Source organism: Musca domestica, unplaced genomic scaffold (genome assembly GCF_030504385.1).
Source record: "Musca domestica strain aabys unplaced genomic scaffold, Musca_domestica.polishedcontigs.V.1.1 2, whole genome shotgun sequence".
NCBI classification, from domain to species: Eukaryota; Metazoa; Arthropoda; class Insecta; order Diptera; family Muscidae; genus Musca; species Musca domestica.
In genome coordinates, this window is record NW_026712249.1 from 43,513,818 (window position 1) to 43,531,844 (window position 18,027).

General features: G+C 34.4%; 1 protein-coding gene across 1 annotated transcript in view; it reads left to right on the forward strand.

Annotated features, from left to right (window-relative positions):
- The window catches only part of LOC101893069 (otoferlin-like), a 159,852-nt gene that overhangs the window by 121,593 nt on the left and 20,232 nt on the right, over positions 1–18,027 (forward strand). The window contains exons 7-10 of the mRNA XM_059122189.1: positions 8,289–8,528; positions 8,609–8,792; positions 8,888–8,950; positions 14,549–14,633. Coding sequence (XP_058978172.1) covers positions 8,289–8,528; positions 8,609–8,792; positions 8,888–8,950; positions 14,549–14,633 — 572 coding nt within the window. The remainder of the gene's footprint in view (positions 1–8,288; positions 8,529–8,608; positions 8,793–8,887; positions 8,951–14,548; positions 14,634–18,027) is intronic.

Consider the following 18,027-nt stretch of genomic DNA (forward strand, 5'->3'; position numbering starts at 1 on the left):
GGACAGTTTTTTCGTATAGAAAAATTTCCTCAGGTCCCTGAGGACAGTTTTTTCGTATAGAAAAAATTTCCTCAGGTCCCTGAGGACAGTTTTTTCGTATAGAAAAAATTTCCTCAGGTCCCTGAGGACAGTTTTTTCGTATAGAAAAAATTTCCTCAGGTCCCTGAGGACAGTTTTTTCGTATAGAAAAAATTTCCTCAGGTCCCTGAGGACAGTTTTTTCGTATAGAAAAAATTTCCTCAGGTCCCTGAGGACAGTTTTTTCGTATAGAAAAAAGTTCCTCAGGTCCCTGAGGACACTTTTTCGTATAGAAAAAATTTCCTCAGGTCCCTGAGGACAGTTTTTTCGTATAGAAAAAATTTCCTCAGGTCCCTGAGGACAGTTTTTTCGTATAGAAAAAATTTCCTCAGGTCCCTGAGGACAGTTTTTTCGTATAGAAAAAATTTCCTCAGGTCCCTGAGGACAGTTTTTTCGTATAGAAAAAATTTCCTCAGGTCCCTGAGGACAGTTTTTTCGTATAGAAAAAATTTCCTCAGGTCCCTGAGGACAGTTTTTTCGTATAGAAAAAATTTCCTCAGGTCCCTGAGGACAGTTTTTTCGTATAGAAAAAATTTCCTCAGGTCCCTGAGGACAGTTTTTTCGTATAGAAAAAATTTCCTCAGGTCCCTGAGGACAGTTTTTTCGTATAGAAAAAATTTCCTCAGGTCCCTGAGGACAGTTTTTTCGCCAAGTGATTATCCTTGATTTTTTTTAAATCCACGTTCATGGATGGTCCTTAAAAAACAATTTTTCAAAATCAACGCCCAGTGATTATCCTTGAAAAAAAAAAATAAAAATCCACGCCAAGTGATTATCCTTGATTTTTTTTAAATCCACGTTCATGGATGGTCCTTAAAAAACAATTTTTCAAAATCCACGCCCAGTGATTATCCTTGAATTTTTTTTTAAACCAAGTTCATGGATGGTCCTTAAAAAAAAATTAAAAATCCACACCCACAGATGGTCCTTGAAAAATATTTTTTTTAAAAGCCACGCCTATTGATGATCTTTGAAAAATTATTTTTAAAAATCTACGGCGATGGTCCTTAAAAAACCATTTTTAAAAATCCACACCCATTGGTGGTACTTGAAAATGTTAAATTTTAAATCCACGCCCATAGATGGTCCTTGAAAATCAATTTTTAAAAATCCGCACCCATAGATAGCCCTTGAAACACCTTATGGTACATCACCCAGAAAGTATCACAATTTTCAATATTTTCATCTATCAAAACTTACGAAACAAGTCAGCGATTCTTTACAACTTGCTATATCTAAATATTTCTCTCAACCAGAAAGCTGAGATGTATATGGTATTTATGATTTCGCATAAAATTGGACATAAATGTTCGATTTTCTTGTAAATTTGCCCATACCAATATTTTTTATCTGTATTAGATGAAGTACAAAAATTGTATATTTCTGTCAACTATGTCTGGTAAGTCACGTACATTTGAACATTTTCTAAAAATTATCACATATCTCATATCAAAGTGAAGGAAGCAGTTGATCTAGTCCCACCCTGGCACGTCGCAATACTTATTTATGTCCGATATTGTACATTTCAATACTGTTCCATTCATTCGGGACCCATTCCATAGAGGGTCAACAATTTTAATAATCATAACAAAAGTCAAAATATATTTAAATAATGGAGCATTGGCTGAGGTTATACATCCGTCGGCAAAACCGATTGATACTTTTTGACTTGTTTGTATAAAATCTGTCATAGTAAAATTCCAAAGAATAACGTTCACTTCTTTGCTACGTTCATTCAATCTGCTACATTCAACTCAATATTCCTTTTGATACAAATGAACAACTGACGTTAATATTTCATCTGTATCAATGGCTGCCATTTTAAGCTTCCTATTGGCAAACATATGTGTGCGTCGATACTCATGCGGAAAATCAAACCGATGAGTATCTATCGATACAAATTCCAATCGCGTGTATTTAATTGTACGTCATGTTGTGATGGCAAGTGCTACAGATTCGAGGGTACAAATCCATAAATAGAATGGGGTGGGGGTGCTCTGGCACAAGAACCAATGTCGGCCTAAGGTACATGAGTGCGCGTCTACAATCAGGAAGAGAATTATGAGCGTAGGAAATACTTCTTTTTTTTTTTTTTTTTGCGTGGGCCTATTGAATGGAGAACAGAAATGTCATTCAATGGGTGAGACTCACCCACGCTCAATAATTCTGTGGGGCTGGCTAAGATTGTTTTGAACCATAAGTTTCTAACGTTTGAAAATAGTGATTTTACTATTGTTATAAACAGGATTTATTATTAAAAGGGATTACATTCACCGATACTAAATTTGGAATAATGTCAATTTATCCCTATCGAATTTACATTTCCATACGTATGTGTATACATATATATGTGGGCGAATGTTAGTAAAACGTTAACAATGGTTGCATGTTTATTGCCACGACAAATTTGCTCATATTCTCCTCTTCATGTTACCATGAATGTGCATGGGTATCGTCGAATACCCAGGATAGATGCAATCGATATGTATGCATATTAATTTTGCATACATAATTTCCTTTTGGCTTAAAAGGATCACACGCGACAATAACTTTGCCCTCACAATGCAAACAAAGAGTAAATGCTAATAATAGGTAATTAGGCTTTGAATACAATTTTGGCTGCCAGGTTGTTTTCTGACAATTTGAAGCAATTATTGAAGATAAAATGAAAATCTAATCTGGTCACAGTTTATGCTGAAAAATTTAAATTGGAAATAAATGGTGATTTTTGTTAAGAGCTAGAAAAAAGTTAAAAATACATAAAATTCAGAAAAACAGAAAATATTTATTTTAATTGATAGTCCATCCAGGTCCATTTAATTTAATGTTTGTTGATTATTTACCTTTAACCAAGTTTAAGAGAGTTTTTAAATTACGTCAGATACGATTTCTTGGCATGAAGCCTTTGAAAATGTTTATATATCTTCCGAAAAATATTTGTAAAAAGTCCTGGTAAAAACCAGGACGTCCTTTTTAGACAGAAATTTTTTTCAAAAAATATTCTTCAAAATCCACGATTGTACTATTCAGAAAAACAACGATTTCACGCTTTTGAGACTTTTCCAAAAATTCACGTTTGTTGGCCTTTTCCAAAAGAATTTTCTGTCAGAAGGTCCTTTTATTAAACATTATTAATTTTCGGTTTTCGGTCCGCGATTTCCAGTCAAGACGTTCTTTTCTAAGAATTGAGCAATTTTTGTCGACTAGTTCTTTTGTTAAAAAAAAATTCGATCAGGATTTATTTGATTTAAAATATTTTAAGTTTGACTAACTTAGTCTTTATCTTAAAAATCCATGCTTTGCGGTCCGGACGACCCTTGATTAAATATCTACGATATTCGGAAAATGTTGTCCATTCTTTAAGAATTCCACGATATTCGGCCAGTACGCTCATTTTTCGGTCAAGATGAATTTCTCCAAAAAAAATCCACGAATTTCAGGTGACCTCTTCGGAATATCATTTTCTCAAAAACCACAATTGTCAGAAAGGAGGTTCTTTTCATAAAAAACCAAGGTATTTGGTCAGAAGGTCCTTTTCTGTAAGAATTTCAATCGAAAGATATTTTTATAAAAAGAAAATTTTCAGTCCGGAGGTCCTTTTTTAAAATAAATGATTTACTTGTGTGAAAACTCTACTATTTTCGGCCAAGATTGTTTTTTGCAAAATCGGTGATTTTCTTTTTGTCTGGTTCCTTTTTATAACCTCCACCATAGTATGGTGGGTATATTAAGTCTGTCACGAAGTAGGTTTTTTGGTATTGAAAATGGGCCATGTAGGTCCATGTTTTGGTATAGGCCCCATATAACGGTACCTCCCCATATTCGGTATTTTGATGATTTTTGCAACATTATTCACCGGAATTTGGGATTTGGAATTTGGTTTTGGTATAGCCCCCTTATAATGGAACCTCCCTATATACGATATTTTGATGATTTTAGCTACATTATTCACCGATTTATGTCAAGTTCGCCTTGGACTATTGTAATCGCTTATGACAAAAGTAGCCTATACAGGTCCACGGCTTCGTATAGATCCTAATATAATAGCTACATTCGGTATTTTTTAGATTTTAACAGAATTTTAAACGGATTTTATTTATTTATTATTATTATTTTATTTATTTTTTATTTTTTTGAAAATTGTCAAATTTGTTCCATATGGTGGAGGGTATCCAAAGTTCGACCCGGCCGAATTTATAGCTGTTTTACTTGTTAATTCATGATTTTTTTGTCACGATGCTTTTTCTTGAAAACCCAGTGTTTTAGGTCAGGAGTCTTAAAAATCCACGATTTTTTTAAAAGTCCCCTCTTTTCAATCAGAATGTCCCTTTCTGAAAACTCTTTTGGCTAGAAAATTATTTTCTTAAAAATCTATGATTTTAAGTCAGGGAACATTTTTCGTAAAAATCTAGACCAGAAGCAGTCAGGACTTCCTTGAAATCAAGCATTTTCTAAATCCGCAATTTATATAAAGCGGAAAGTTCTTCAAAATATTTTTTTCAAAGCCCAGAATTGCCACTCTTTTTAAATCCACTATTCTTACCAAGGGTTCTTGATATTTTTTTTTTATATCGACGATTTATCCTTTTCCAATGTCGTTACAAGATATCTCATGAAAGTCCTTAAAAATCGAACGATTTGTGAACAAGAAGTCCTTATGAACATATTCTTAAAAAGAAAAACTATGATATCTATTTTAGAAACACAAAAATTGCACGAAATCGCAAACTTCGCCTGCATTATACAAGATTCCACAATTTGACTCTTTGAAGAGGGATGATAAAAAATATATATTAATTACAGGACAGTGATTATTATTACAGGACAATGATCGATTTTAAGTTGTTTTAATGTCCTCATCCTATTCTTTCACAGAAGGCTGTAATTAAAAATTTGAAACTTTAGCGAGTGGAAAGCATTATATTGAAAATTTACAAAATTAAAATTTTGGACCAGTAAGAGAGTTAAATTTGAAAGTTCACTTTCGTTTTTACTATACCATCAATGCTTACAAATTATTATAAAGTTAAAGTTATTTCGTATTAAAAATTTACTTCAATAAAATTTCATAATAACAGTTAATATCCTGTGAGCATTGAAAGAAAAATTATTATACAACTTTTCAAAATCTCTATTAAGCTATTTAATTCATTACAAAAGGCAATATTTCACCATTGAACCTAAAGAATTAACACCAATTATGGATGTTGATTGTAAATATCTTGCTGTGATTTCAACACCATAAAATGCCACCAACTACGGCTATAATAATTAAATTTCACATTAAAAGTGGTATTTTGTAATATAAATTTTGTAATTCAAGAATATTCTAATGAAGTCATTCAAAGTTTGTGAGCCGTAAACTTTTGTTAATAAGACATTTTGTCGTTGGGATTAGGAAAAACCCACAATAAGTTTCAAATTTCCAAAGAGTTGTAAATTCCTTGAGGGTATAGAATAGAATGTAATCACGTGCTTTCGTAATATTATTATGAATACATAATAACTTAACTCTTTACAAGAAATGTAATGCTTCGTGAATTGTTGTAATACTAAAAACATTAACAAACACCTATTTATATTATAAATAAATTAAATAAAATTATAAATAAATTTTCACTTTAATACTAGAAAATATTAAGATTGTTTGAAAGGAAATCGTTGAAAAAATATAACTTGAAAATAATAAAAAATACTTTAAACTTCAACAATTTTATTCAGAACGTCTTTGTAAAAACCAGTAAGGAAACGTCAAAACTCGGGCGGGGCCGATTATATGATAACCTATACCACCATGGATATGTAGTAGAGCTCCCGCTACAAAAAAAAAAATTATTTAAGTAGATCATACCACCTATCAACCTATGGCTTTAGAGCAGTTATAGTTCAGTTTCAGAGGGAACTAATATACAGGGTGAGATGAAAAAACTATAATCAATTTCAGACTGCTGTCATTTCTAAGCTACTCTTCCGATAGCTGTTAAAATTATTCCAGTGACTGTTCATTATATTATTTACAAGCGTACAAAAGTATTTGGGTGAGAATTTTTCAGAAAAAAAGTTATTCGTGTTGGAATTCAAGCGTGATAGTGTGATTTCCTTATATTTGGCTGGAAAGCCTCAAGTGACTACCGTAAATTTGAATAAATCTTTTGTGTCTCGTACCATCGCTCGTTACCGTGATACTGGTAGCGTAGCCCGACGTCAATGAAGTGGACGGAAGAAAACAGCAACATTAACAGAAATGGTACGAAAAGTAAAGAAGCGACTTCATTGAAACCCGCGTCGCAGTGGCCGATAAATGGCCCGTGTGCTGAATATATCGCAATATTTCATTCGGCAAATATTGAAAACTGAGCTCGGGGTAAAGCCATTGAAATTCCAAAAAGTGCAAGAACTTACACCGCAACAAGAAGAAAATAGAATCCAAAGAGCTAAAAAGTTGCTTCGCTTGGCCGGAGGTGGTGAACTGCCGAATTTGGTTTTCTCCGATGAGAAAACATTCGTTGTCCAGCAGTTCTTAAACAAACAAATCGTGTTTACTTGCCAAAGAGGTCAGCTGAAAATGTGCACCTTCGGTTGGCCACCAGAACTCAAGCGCCGGCTATGGTGATTGTGTTGGCCGTCATTACAGCCGATGGTCCATCTCCGCTCGTATTAATCGACCGTGGCATCAGAATAAATGCCGAATGTTATCTCGCAAATATCCTGGAGGGTGCATTAAAGCCTTGGGCACGCAAACATTTTGACGGCAGACCTTGGACATTACAACAGAACTCAGCACGCGCCACCCAGGAATGGTTACAAAATGAGGTTCTTCGCTTGATTTCCAGCGCACAATGGCCACCAAAATCTCTGGATACCAATCCGTTGGACTATTGTATCCGGAGTTTTTTGGAAAGCAAGGTTGGTACAAAAAAATTCCAAAGTGTCCATCACCTCAAGCAAGCGCTTCGCCGGGAATGGGCCAAAATTCCGCAGATCAACATCCGGGCGGCGTGTGACGTTTTCATTGGTCATTTGAAGGCCATTTCCGCGCACAATGGCCACCAAAATCTCTTATCTGGTAGAGAATATAATTCTTGTTGAATGCATAATAGGCACGAGAGGGGCTTAGAACCCCAAATCGGATGAAACATATATATGGAAGCTATAGCTATATCCAAACCGATTTTCTCGAAATTTGTTGTACTTGCTTCTAAACTGAATTCGGTGGGATATACCAAAATTCAGGTCATTAGGACTTATTTTGACCATTTGGTGCACAATTAACACGAAATCGGTTGAAGATATATATAGGAGGAGAGACATCTCCAAATCTGAACCGATCTTGATAAAATTTGGCAGAGGTATTTCTGGGCCGTGTCTGATGTCCGATACCAAATATTACTTCTTTGGAGCGCATATTACGCATGTGAGGGACTTAAAACCCCAAATCGGATGAAACATATATATGGGAGCTATAGCTATATCTGAACCGATTTTCTCCAAATTTGATTCACTTGCTTCTAGGCTGAGTTCGGTCGCATGTACTAAAATTCAGGTTATTTGGACTGATATTGGATATTTGATGCACAATTAACCCGAAATCGGTTGAAGATATATGAGAGCTATATCTAAATCTGATCCGATTATCACCCATTTCAATAGGGTTCATCCTTGGGCCAAATAATTTTGTTCACAAAAATACATGGACGGACGGACTGACATGCATAAATCGCCTCAGAAAGTAATTCTATGAAGATCGTCAAAAGTAACTATGGATCTATCTCGCTTTCTTCTCCATGTCACAAACAAATGCCCAAATACATAATACCCTTACCATTATGTGGTGTAGGATATAAAAATTGAGATCATAAATAAATTGTACTGTCATATTTTATAGTATATGGTCCGACAAAACAGCTCCTAATTATCTCGCTGTGATATTAACAATATAAATTACCACCATAATTAAATTTGATATTAAATGAGGTATTTCTAAATATAAGGTTTCTATCCAATCCTTAAAATATTGAATTACAAATTGAACACATGATATTTAAATTCATTCCCAATTAAATTCTGTCATAGTAACGCCAATTTCCGCTACATAAAAGTTACTTACATTTCTCAATCCGCTGAAAATTATTTTCCAGAAAGTTACAACGTTTCTGAATACATATGAATGTAATTCATACAATTTCATTGTTGTTCTTTTCCCCTTACAGATCACCATTGATTTTTGAAAATGAAACGGGTTCAAGTGCTGGCATTACAAACACAGGCATTACAAACACAGCCTCATCAATGGCCGCCGATGGTGGTGGGGAGAGTGTGCGCCGGGGAAAAGTTATTGTAACCCAAACAACGACAACAGGTAACACCCTGACAACACCGGGTGCTGAAAGTGCAATTTCAAATCAGTCCAGTGATGTGGAAGAATTACAACAAATTGATCAGGGGAAGATGTAAATATTAAATTTAATATCTCATTATATTTAGAATACAAAATACTCTACACCCACTTATGAATTCCCATCTTCCCCAGGATGAAGCAAATGACACGCACCGAAGACCATTTAAAGTCACAGGACTTCCAGGTTTGCATAACGATAATTGAGGCACGGCAACTGCCCGGTCTGAACATGGATCCGGTTGTGTGCATTCAAGTGGGCGATCAAAAGAAATACACCAGTGTAAAGGAAAGCACCAATTGTCCTTATTACAACGAAGTAAGAGCAACAATAGCTGGGTTCTGAGTCATGGCGATAATATTAATAATTCCAACTATGTGAATGTTTCTTTTCTCTTTTCTTTTCAATTTCAGTATTTTGTTTTCGATTTTCACATGCCTCCAGTTATGTTATTTGATAAAATTATTACTTTATCGGTAAGTATCGTATATTAACATTTTAAAGAAAAAGTAACTATGGGCGGCAACGCTAACCAATCTGTGATGACACTGTGATTTGGAATACCCAAGGACTGTTATTAGCTTGTATTAGTAGTTAAAAGTCTATATAATAAATGTTCCGACAAGTTTAAATGGGGTCTTATTAGGACTGTAAATAATAAATACTTATATATAAATACTTTTTTTAGCAATTCTCAAGATAAAATGTTGTTCAGGGGTCTTTTATGTGTAAGAGGTCTTTTTATGTCCGTAAAAATAAAATTTAAAATAAATTTATAGTGAGGAAGGGAAAGTTAGGTATTTAAAATTTATCTGTCGACTTTCGGAAATTACAGAAATAAAAAGAATGATTTCAAGAAGTACTTTCAAAATTTTAAGCTAAAAAATTTTGGAACTTCGGTTATTTTTAATTTTATAGACATTTAGAGGGCGATCTCAGGGAATTTTTGACAGGATACGCTTTATAAAGCTGATAATGAAAGAGTGTTTGGGTCTTGGCTTTAAGGAAAGTCTCAGTCTCTCAAAATATGTTAGGTAATCCGGACTTAGGGATTTATCAAATTTTCAAAACATTTATATGGTAACCTTAGGGAAATTTTAAATAAAAAAGCCCAAAAAAATAAATTTAAGATATGGTTGAAAAATGCCACAAATGAAAGGCCCCAAGGAATAGAATATAGCGAACTTATAGACAAAAAATAATTTTATTTTTGCAAAATGGCTTAATCCCTTTATTGTTGCTTTTATAATGGATGGTAATGTTTACCAGGGGGTAAGGCAGGGAATACCTAGGTTTCGGAAAGAGCCACCAATCCTCATCAGTTCCCTTGTTTTTTTTTTTGTATGGCGCTAATGAGAGGTCATAGGGTGCAAATGAAAGTTTATAGGTAGTAATTTTAGATATTATAGGCAAGCATTTTCGAATTTTTGGAAAACTTATGGGTTGACCTTGGAAAAATTGCAAAAAAGGACACATTACACCGCACAGAAACTAGAAATTAAGCGGGCTTGCAAACGGACCCAAATGAAAATTCTCAGGAAGTACTCTTTAAATACAGAAAATTTATAAAAAAACGGATTTCGTACTTGGGATTTTCGAATTTTCGAAATGAAACGGAAATAAAAAGAATAGATCGGAAAGTGATGAATTTTTTAACGGCTATTTTTTTAATTTTATGGAACTTTATAGGTTAACCTTGGAGCGAAGAAGTCAGCCGATTACTTGTTATATGTCTTCTCACCTTTGGGATTATTACAGATTAAATGACCCACTGAAAAATGACAAACGTATTTATGGACCCGACCCAAACGAAATGCCAAAACAAAAACAAATCGATGTTGCTATCGGCATCTGGTCTGGTTCGAAAAAAAAGGTCTTAGGACCCACTTTCAGGATATGTGGAACTTACAGACAAAATTAAAATTCGGACTTCGAGTTGTTTCAAATGGTCTGAAATTTTATCAGACAAGAATAAAGGTCCTGAATTAACGCTGGGCTTTTAGTGCAGATCTTACATTCAGAATGGCAACTGTTAAAACACGGTGCTCAATTTTGATCACATTTTCAACTATTATCACTAACACTGTATAAAAAATGACACTGGTGGCAGGTAGGTCAGTCTTGTTAGGAGTAACGTTGCCCTGATCAGTATAATCCAACTCCGATCAGAAAAAATATAAAATCACCACTCGATAAAGCAATCCATTCGCCGTTGATTTAAACTCAGTTTCGAAAATAGTAATGTCCAATGACCCTGCCGGACGTTATGAAATTAGGGACTTCTCGAAATTAACTCATAGGTTACCCGACTCATAGGTCCCAGATGAAGTAATTTTTCTTGTTGACGTAGCCATCAAGTTGGAAATTCAGGATAATTTTAGTGGATCATTGAAATACCCACTTAGCAAAGATTCAATTCTGTTTATTATAGCCAGCTGACTTGAGTTATTGTGTTGACTGAACTTGATAGGCCTTAAGACCCAAATCTACAAAATGACTTTTGTGGAATGTTTCTAAAACACTTTGGACAACTGTTGTTCTTGGCGATATGCAAGGGTTTTTCTTCGGATCACTAATTTTTCAAAAGAGTTCGAAGTTATCCCTCCAATTCTGTACTGCGGACTAAATAGGTTCTGCAAGACGAGCCAAAAAAAATTAGTCTTGCGATATTTGACTGCAAAACTAGTTTCAAATTTTTAAATGCCGAAAGCTGTTACTTCAAAATCGACAGTTACCGAAATACTGGGTAATTGATAATAATACCTCTTGTTGGAGACCCACTGGTCTTTTATAGACGGATTTTCTGTAGAGAGTAGACAATTTAAAGGTTTTCTGTCATCTTCTATAGATTGAACTCCTTTTCATAAGAATAACTTTTTTAGGTCCTCTTTAAAAAGAAGACCTTTAAATGGCTTTGTTGATATGAAAGGCCTTTTTCACGATTTCTATGGATATACAACCTTTTGCAGTTTCGTATAGAAATGGCATTCCGGCTCCTCAGTAGGTAGTAGACCTTCTGAAGGACTTTCATATTTAAATAATAATTACTTTAAAGAAAATTATGCTAATACTTTTAATGGCATTGACTATAAGAAAGAATTGTGAAGGGTATTCTATAATGGGAAGACATTTTACAAGAAAAAGGGTTTTAGATCTTCTATAGACAGAATGACATTTGTATGTCCTCTCTATAAGTTTCCTTCAGTTAGAAGACATGTTTCACCTCTTCTAGACGTTGTGGCAATTTTCTGTTGTGGGAACATCTTTTACCGGATATCTCTAAATAGAAGACTCTTTACAGGTCTTCTATTGAAAGACTTTTAGAGATCTTCTAGAGTTAGAAAAACTATTTCCGGGTCAAATATACACATTTTTGCCAAGATTTTCTTTATGGAGGACTTTAATTATCCTTTCTTTAGAAGATGAACCACTCCCTACTGTATTTTCTTAGATAAAATAGCTTTTCTGCTAGTCTTATGAAGATAGAATATATTCTAAAAATAACCATTGTAGGTAGGAAAAAGTTATTAGGGTTTACATTGTCGGAATTTATTCTTCAAATATTCAGCAACAAAAATATATTCTACCAGATATGTAATAATTTTAATGAAATCTTGTATCCCCTTGCTTTCCCTGCACAATGATAATTATTAAATTAAGCAGATTTCCCTCTTCACGTACTGTGTGTTAAATAAATTAATTAATTAACTAACAGCAAATACGAGAGTAAAGTATCCTTGATAATGGCGACTGTTATGCTTTCGTTTGGTTTATTAAAAATGACATTGATATTATTTATGTATGCGTTGGCTTTATTAATTAATTTATGGCAAAAGAAATAGTTTACACAGCCATTGCCATTACAACGAAAAAAGGTATTTAGTGAAAAAAAAAAATTTGTTTGACATACAAAAGCCTCTTAGATTACACATTATATTAATGTCATATGTAAAGCGGTTTTTTCCACATTTATTTGTAGAATTTGTATAGCATATTTTTAGATGCTCCCCAGAATCTTAAATATAAAATGCAGCATTTAGTACAGATTAATATACTAAAAGTATAGAACAAATAAAATACAAGTGAATTCATAATGGTGTAAATTATATACATACAGGGTGAGATAAAAAAACTGCAATAAATTCAAACGCCATAATTTTTACATTTCTTTTCTAAATTTTATTGAATGAAATCAAAAAATGTCGGATATAGCATCAAATTTTAGAATGACTTTAGATTTGTTCGAATTGGTCACCTTTGGCACGAATTATGGCCTTCAAATGGCCAATGAAACCGTCACACGCTGCCCGAATGTTGTTCTGCGGTATTTAGGCCCATTCCCTGCGAAGCGCTTGCTTGAAGTGATCGACACTTTGGTATTTGTTAATGCCAATTTTCGCGATAATATTCGGCATTTATTCTGATGCCACGGTCGATTAATACGAACGGAGAGCGACCACCGGCTGTTATGGGGGCCCACACCATCCCCATGGCCGGCGCTTGATTTCTGGTGACCAATCGAAGGTGCACATTTTCAGCTGACTTCGTTTGTTTGTTTACAAACTGCTGGACAACGAATGTTTCGGAGCGGAGAAAATCAAATTCGGCAGTTCACCACTTTCGGGCAAGCGAAGCAATTCTTTAGCTCTTTTAAATCTATTTTCTTTCTGTTGAGGTGTAAGTTCTTGCACTTTTTGGAATTTCAATGGCTTTACCCCTAGTTCATTTTTCAATATTTACCGAATAGAATATGCGAATGCGATATGTTCAGCTCACGAGCCATTTTTCGGCCACTGCGACGCGGCTTTCGATCAAGTCGCATCATGAATTCCATCACGAATATTATTTTTTCTGGAAAATTCTCACCAAAATGCTTTTGTACGCTTGTAAACAATATAATGAGCTGTCATTGGAATAAGTTTAACAGCTGTCGGACGATTATATGACTTTAATATAATGTGTATTGAAGTCTTAAATGAAGTCTTCTAGTGGAGTCTGGGGCCTACTTAACTACTTCATCTCTGTGTTAAAAATATAAAAATAATTTTAAATGATTTTTATTTTCCAACAATGTCAACTTAACTATCTTAAGAATATATCTTTTATAAATTTAAAAAAAAAAAAACAAAAAAACAATTCTCAAATAATATACTTATTTACCAATTATTTTATATAACTAAAAGGTCTTGCAGTCTAGGAAATTTTTGAGAACTGGTACATTAGTGGGTTCTTTCAAAATTGACCTGTCAACTGTTTATGATGCTCCTGGTACTTGTAACAAAATATTTATTTTTTTTCTGTTCTTAAATTTTCTCTATGTTACCCTAGACAATGTAATGTTCTATCCCTCATCAGAAATTGTTAAGTTTTTCTTTTTGAAAATTTTAATTTTATGCAAATATGAAAGTCAACTGTTTATTAATTTTGTATGATAACTTCACTTTTATATAAATTAAGAAAAATGTTATATTTCCTTTTAGACAGATTTATTTTCATTCTAAGGACCCCCTCATTAAAAATGAATGTTATGCTAATTTGGTAATTGTTAGCGTTGTTGGTAGCGGAAAACAGTTGAACACAGTTATAACGAAGAGAAGAGGGTCAACGTTTTTCTCTAAATGAGAACCCCACATCTCAGATCATACCAAGCAAATTTTGTTACAACTGGGTTCAATTGCATTTCAAACAAAAAACTCAAAGAAAGTGTGTAAAAAGTAAACCTAATTTGATATAAAAATTTGAATGTTCTTTTTTCCCAACCCTTATTTACATTTTCCCCTTTTTCTCTCGTTTTTTTCTTCTTTCTCTGTTCCCTTTTGAAACCTATTTTTTTATTCAAAAAACAAACCACGAACTGTCTACAAACTTCTTGCAATAAAAAAAAAAACAAAAACCAATGAATGTAAACAAACCCCCTACAATTTTTCACAACTTTACACGCCACACTAAAAACCAAAACAATAATAACACCCTTCAAAAAACAAAACCAAAAAAAATGACAATAACGTATTTTGTGCGGCAAAAATCCAAAATTAAATTTTCGCCGAACCAACCCCACCATTTCGCCTAAAAAGGTCTTGCAAAGCCGCAGTGTTTTAAGGCCAAACAAATTAATTGGAAATTTTAAATTGGACGTGGCAACGGTTTGGACCCAAAAAGGTAAAAAGCAAACAAACAACAAATACAAGCAGCGATGACAATCCGGAAATCGTTGAACACATTTTCACATAGGACACCTAAAATACGCACACAAAACACTCACACACACACAATTCCGTTTTTTGTCGCTCTTTGCTTTCAGCCACTTTTCCGCATAGCCGAAAAGCCATAAGAACCTAAAAGTTGTTAATAGTTTTAATGGAAAAGGATATTGGTCTATTCATCTTGCATTTCGGCACATTGTCGAGCGAACAGAGTAGCAGAAGAATAATTGAAAATTTCACAAGAAAATAAAATGGATTTATGTTGCTTAAATTATGTAATTTGTCAAGTTGTACATTAAATTGTTATTGAAATATTTCGATGCTGCCACTGTTTTTTTAGTGTTTGAAAGTCGCCGTCGGCAAACGGAGAAGAATACCAAATTTCATGGGTCAGTAGGTCGATTTGTAAGTAGTTATTTCTGCCAAAAATTTACTAGGAAACCCATTATTTGGTAATGGAAGTTATAATATGTAATCGGTGCACTATAAATTCGGAGGTTATGCGAACAAATATAACGTGCGAACAAATATAACGTGATAGAGAAATCCTTCCAGTAAAGTGTCATTACCAAATAATGGGATTTTTCACTACATCTTGACACTAGTAACTATATACAAAACATCCTACTAACCACAAATATTGCATTGCATTGTATAATATAAAAAGTAAAAAGGCAGTAAGTTCGGCCGTGACGAAATTTGGAAATTAAAAAAAAAAATCCGTTACAAATTCTATTAAAACCTTAAAAATATCGAATAAAGCCGACCTCGAAGGCGTGGACCTGCATATTATATATGGACCATATATATTTGATATATTCAAGTAGGAAAGTTAAGAAAAATCTGATGAATAATGTATCTAAAATCATCGAAATTCCATATATAGGGAGGTACCGTTATATCTGGACCTGCTGTGGTACATTAAATACGAAATTACAACTATTCAAGAGCAACTTCTTTTGTGGATTTTCAGACAATTTCATTAATAAATTTGGCTACAATCATCAAATAACGAATATCGGGGGTACCGTTATATGGGCGCCATACGATATCGTGAACCGATATAGTCCATCTTTGAACTTGACTTGCCTGCAAACAAAAGGCTGATCTGTGCAAAAGTTCAGCTTCGCTTTGACTCAAGCGTGATTACAATAGACAGGTGGACAGACGGACGATCGCCTAAATCGTCTTAGAATTTTACGCTGATCAAGAATATATATATACTTCGTTATGCCTAAAATTATTATTTCGATGAGTTACAAACGGAATGACGAACTTAATATAGCATCCACACTATGGAGGGTATAATTACTAACCAAACTGCCACTGAGCCATCTAGACTCAGCCTAGATTCAAATCATATTCGTTATTTTGATGGGTTTTGCCGCATTTTTGAACGGAATTATGTCAAAAAGATAACAATGAATTTGTTTCCGGACCGTTTGATGTCTAAATGTGATGATTTGGACTGACCACCGCGTTCGCCCGATTTGACGCCGCCTGACTTCTTCTTGTGGGGATATTTGAAGTCAAAGGTTTACGTTAACAAGCCAAGGACCGTAGAAGAGCTCAAGGACAACATTCGTGAAGAAATAGCCGCTATTCCGGCCGAAATGTTGGCAAAAACGATGACACAATACAGTGCAGCAAAAAGGGCACAGAGAGATATCATATTCAAAAATTTATGTAAAAAAATCTACTTGGAACAAATTGAATGATTAACATTGCCAACTTTTATTTTTTTCTTTGATTTAAAAAAAAAAAAAAAACATGGGTCCGTCGAATATGGGCAACCCTGTATGTGGTACCTACCCCACAACATTTTCACAGAAAATAATTTTCCGAATGGAACAAAAATGGATCATCTAATTTTGTGGAAACTTAGGAAATTTCAAAATTTTTCATCAGTGCTATATCAGGTGCGAAAATTGACAATATGGATCCACTCCCCAGGGTCAAAAGTTTGAATAATTTGAACTTTTATAAAATGCAAAAAAAAATAACCATCCGATTATTCTCACACATCCCAATCCTTTTACTAACACCAGATCTGGCGTGAAAAAGGTAGTTATCGATCCACTCCTTCTGCTACCTCCCCCTCAAAGGGTCAATTTTTAGAATAAACACTAAGCTTATAAAACGCGAAATGAGCATTCGATTATTTTAACACGCGGCATACACCAATATTTCCATCAGCATTCCTTCCAGTATCTCCCCCTCAACGGGTCAAAATTTTGAATAATTATATCTTTCATAAAATACGAAATAAGTATAAGATGTTCTTCCAATTTCACATATCCCAACATTTATGTTTACATAAGATCTGGTATGAAGATGACGGATGTTGACCCACTTCTTCTGGTATCTCCCCCACAAAGGGGTCAACTTCAGATTATCTTTAAAGTTCACACATTCCAATATTTTTCATCAACACAAAATTTTGCGTGCGAAACTTGATATATCTACAGGGTTGCCCATGGCAGAAGAATACAGGTAGATGCATCAACGCTTGGGAGCATTGATGTGTCAAAAAATTTAAATATTTTTTTAAATATAAGTAGATTTTTACATGTTTTCTTATACTACGTCATTCGGAGGCTATTATAATTCGCGTTTTTCAACAATTTTTGCAAATTGAAAAACTTTTTCATTCAACATTTTCAATTCCAAAATTGGTTTGACAGTTCATTGTCCCAGCAGCTGTGTCGACGCGTCTACCTATATTCTTCTACCATGGGGTTGCCCATATTCGACGGACCCATTTGGCAACGCCATATCTTTTGACAGAGATGTCACATCGCTTAATGACATACTGCGTTTGAAGCGTCAGTCCAAGCAGATTTTTACCATGAACCAATACACGCCACGCGAGCGCTCTGAAATTTACATTCAACAGAAGAAGTCAATTGTGAAAACTCAACGAGCTTTTAAGGCATTAAAAAATGTGAAAAGTGCGCCTTCTAAGAACACCATTAAGCGTTTATACGAACAATTTTCGACTGGTAAGGCTCTTTCTAATCCGAAGTGGCCATATAAAAGTCGACCAAGGCGATCGGGCGAGAATATCACTGCCGTACGAGCCAGTGTTGAGAGGTCCCCACGAACATCCCAAAAACGCCGTTCTCAGCAGTTGGGCATGGCTCGGTCCACTTTACAACGGATTATTCGCATTGATTTGCATTTGTTCCCGTACAAAATTCAATTGACGCAAAGAATTCTGCCTGCGGACAAGCCTCGTCGATTGGAATGGGCCCAAAGGTCCGTCGAATATGGGCAACCCTGTAAATATCCCTCTCAACCAGAGATATAAAGTGAATTTGATTCTTCTCGTAACTACCCCACAAAAGATT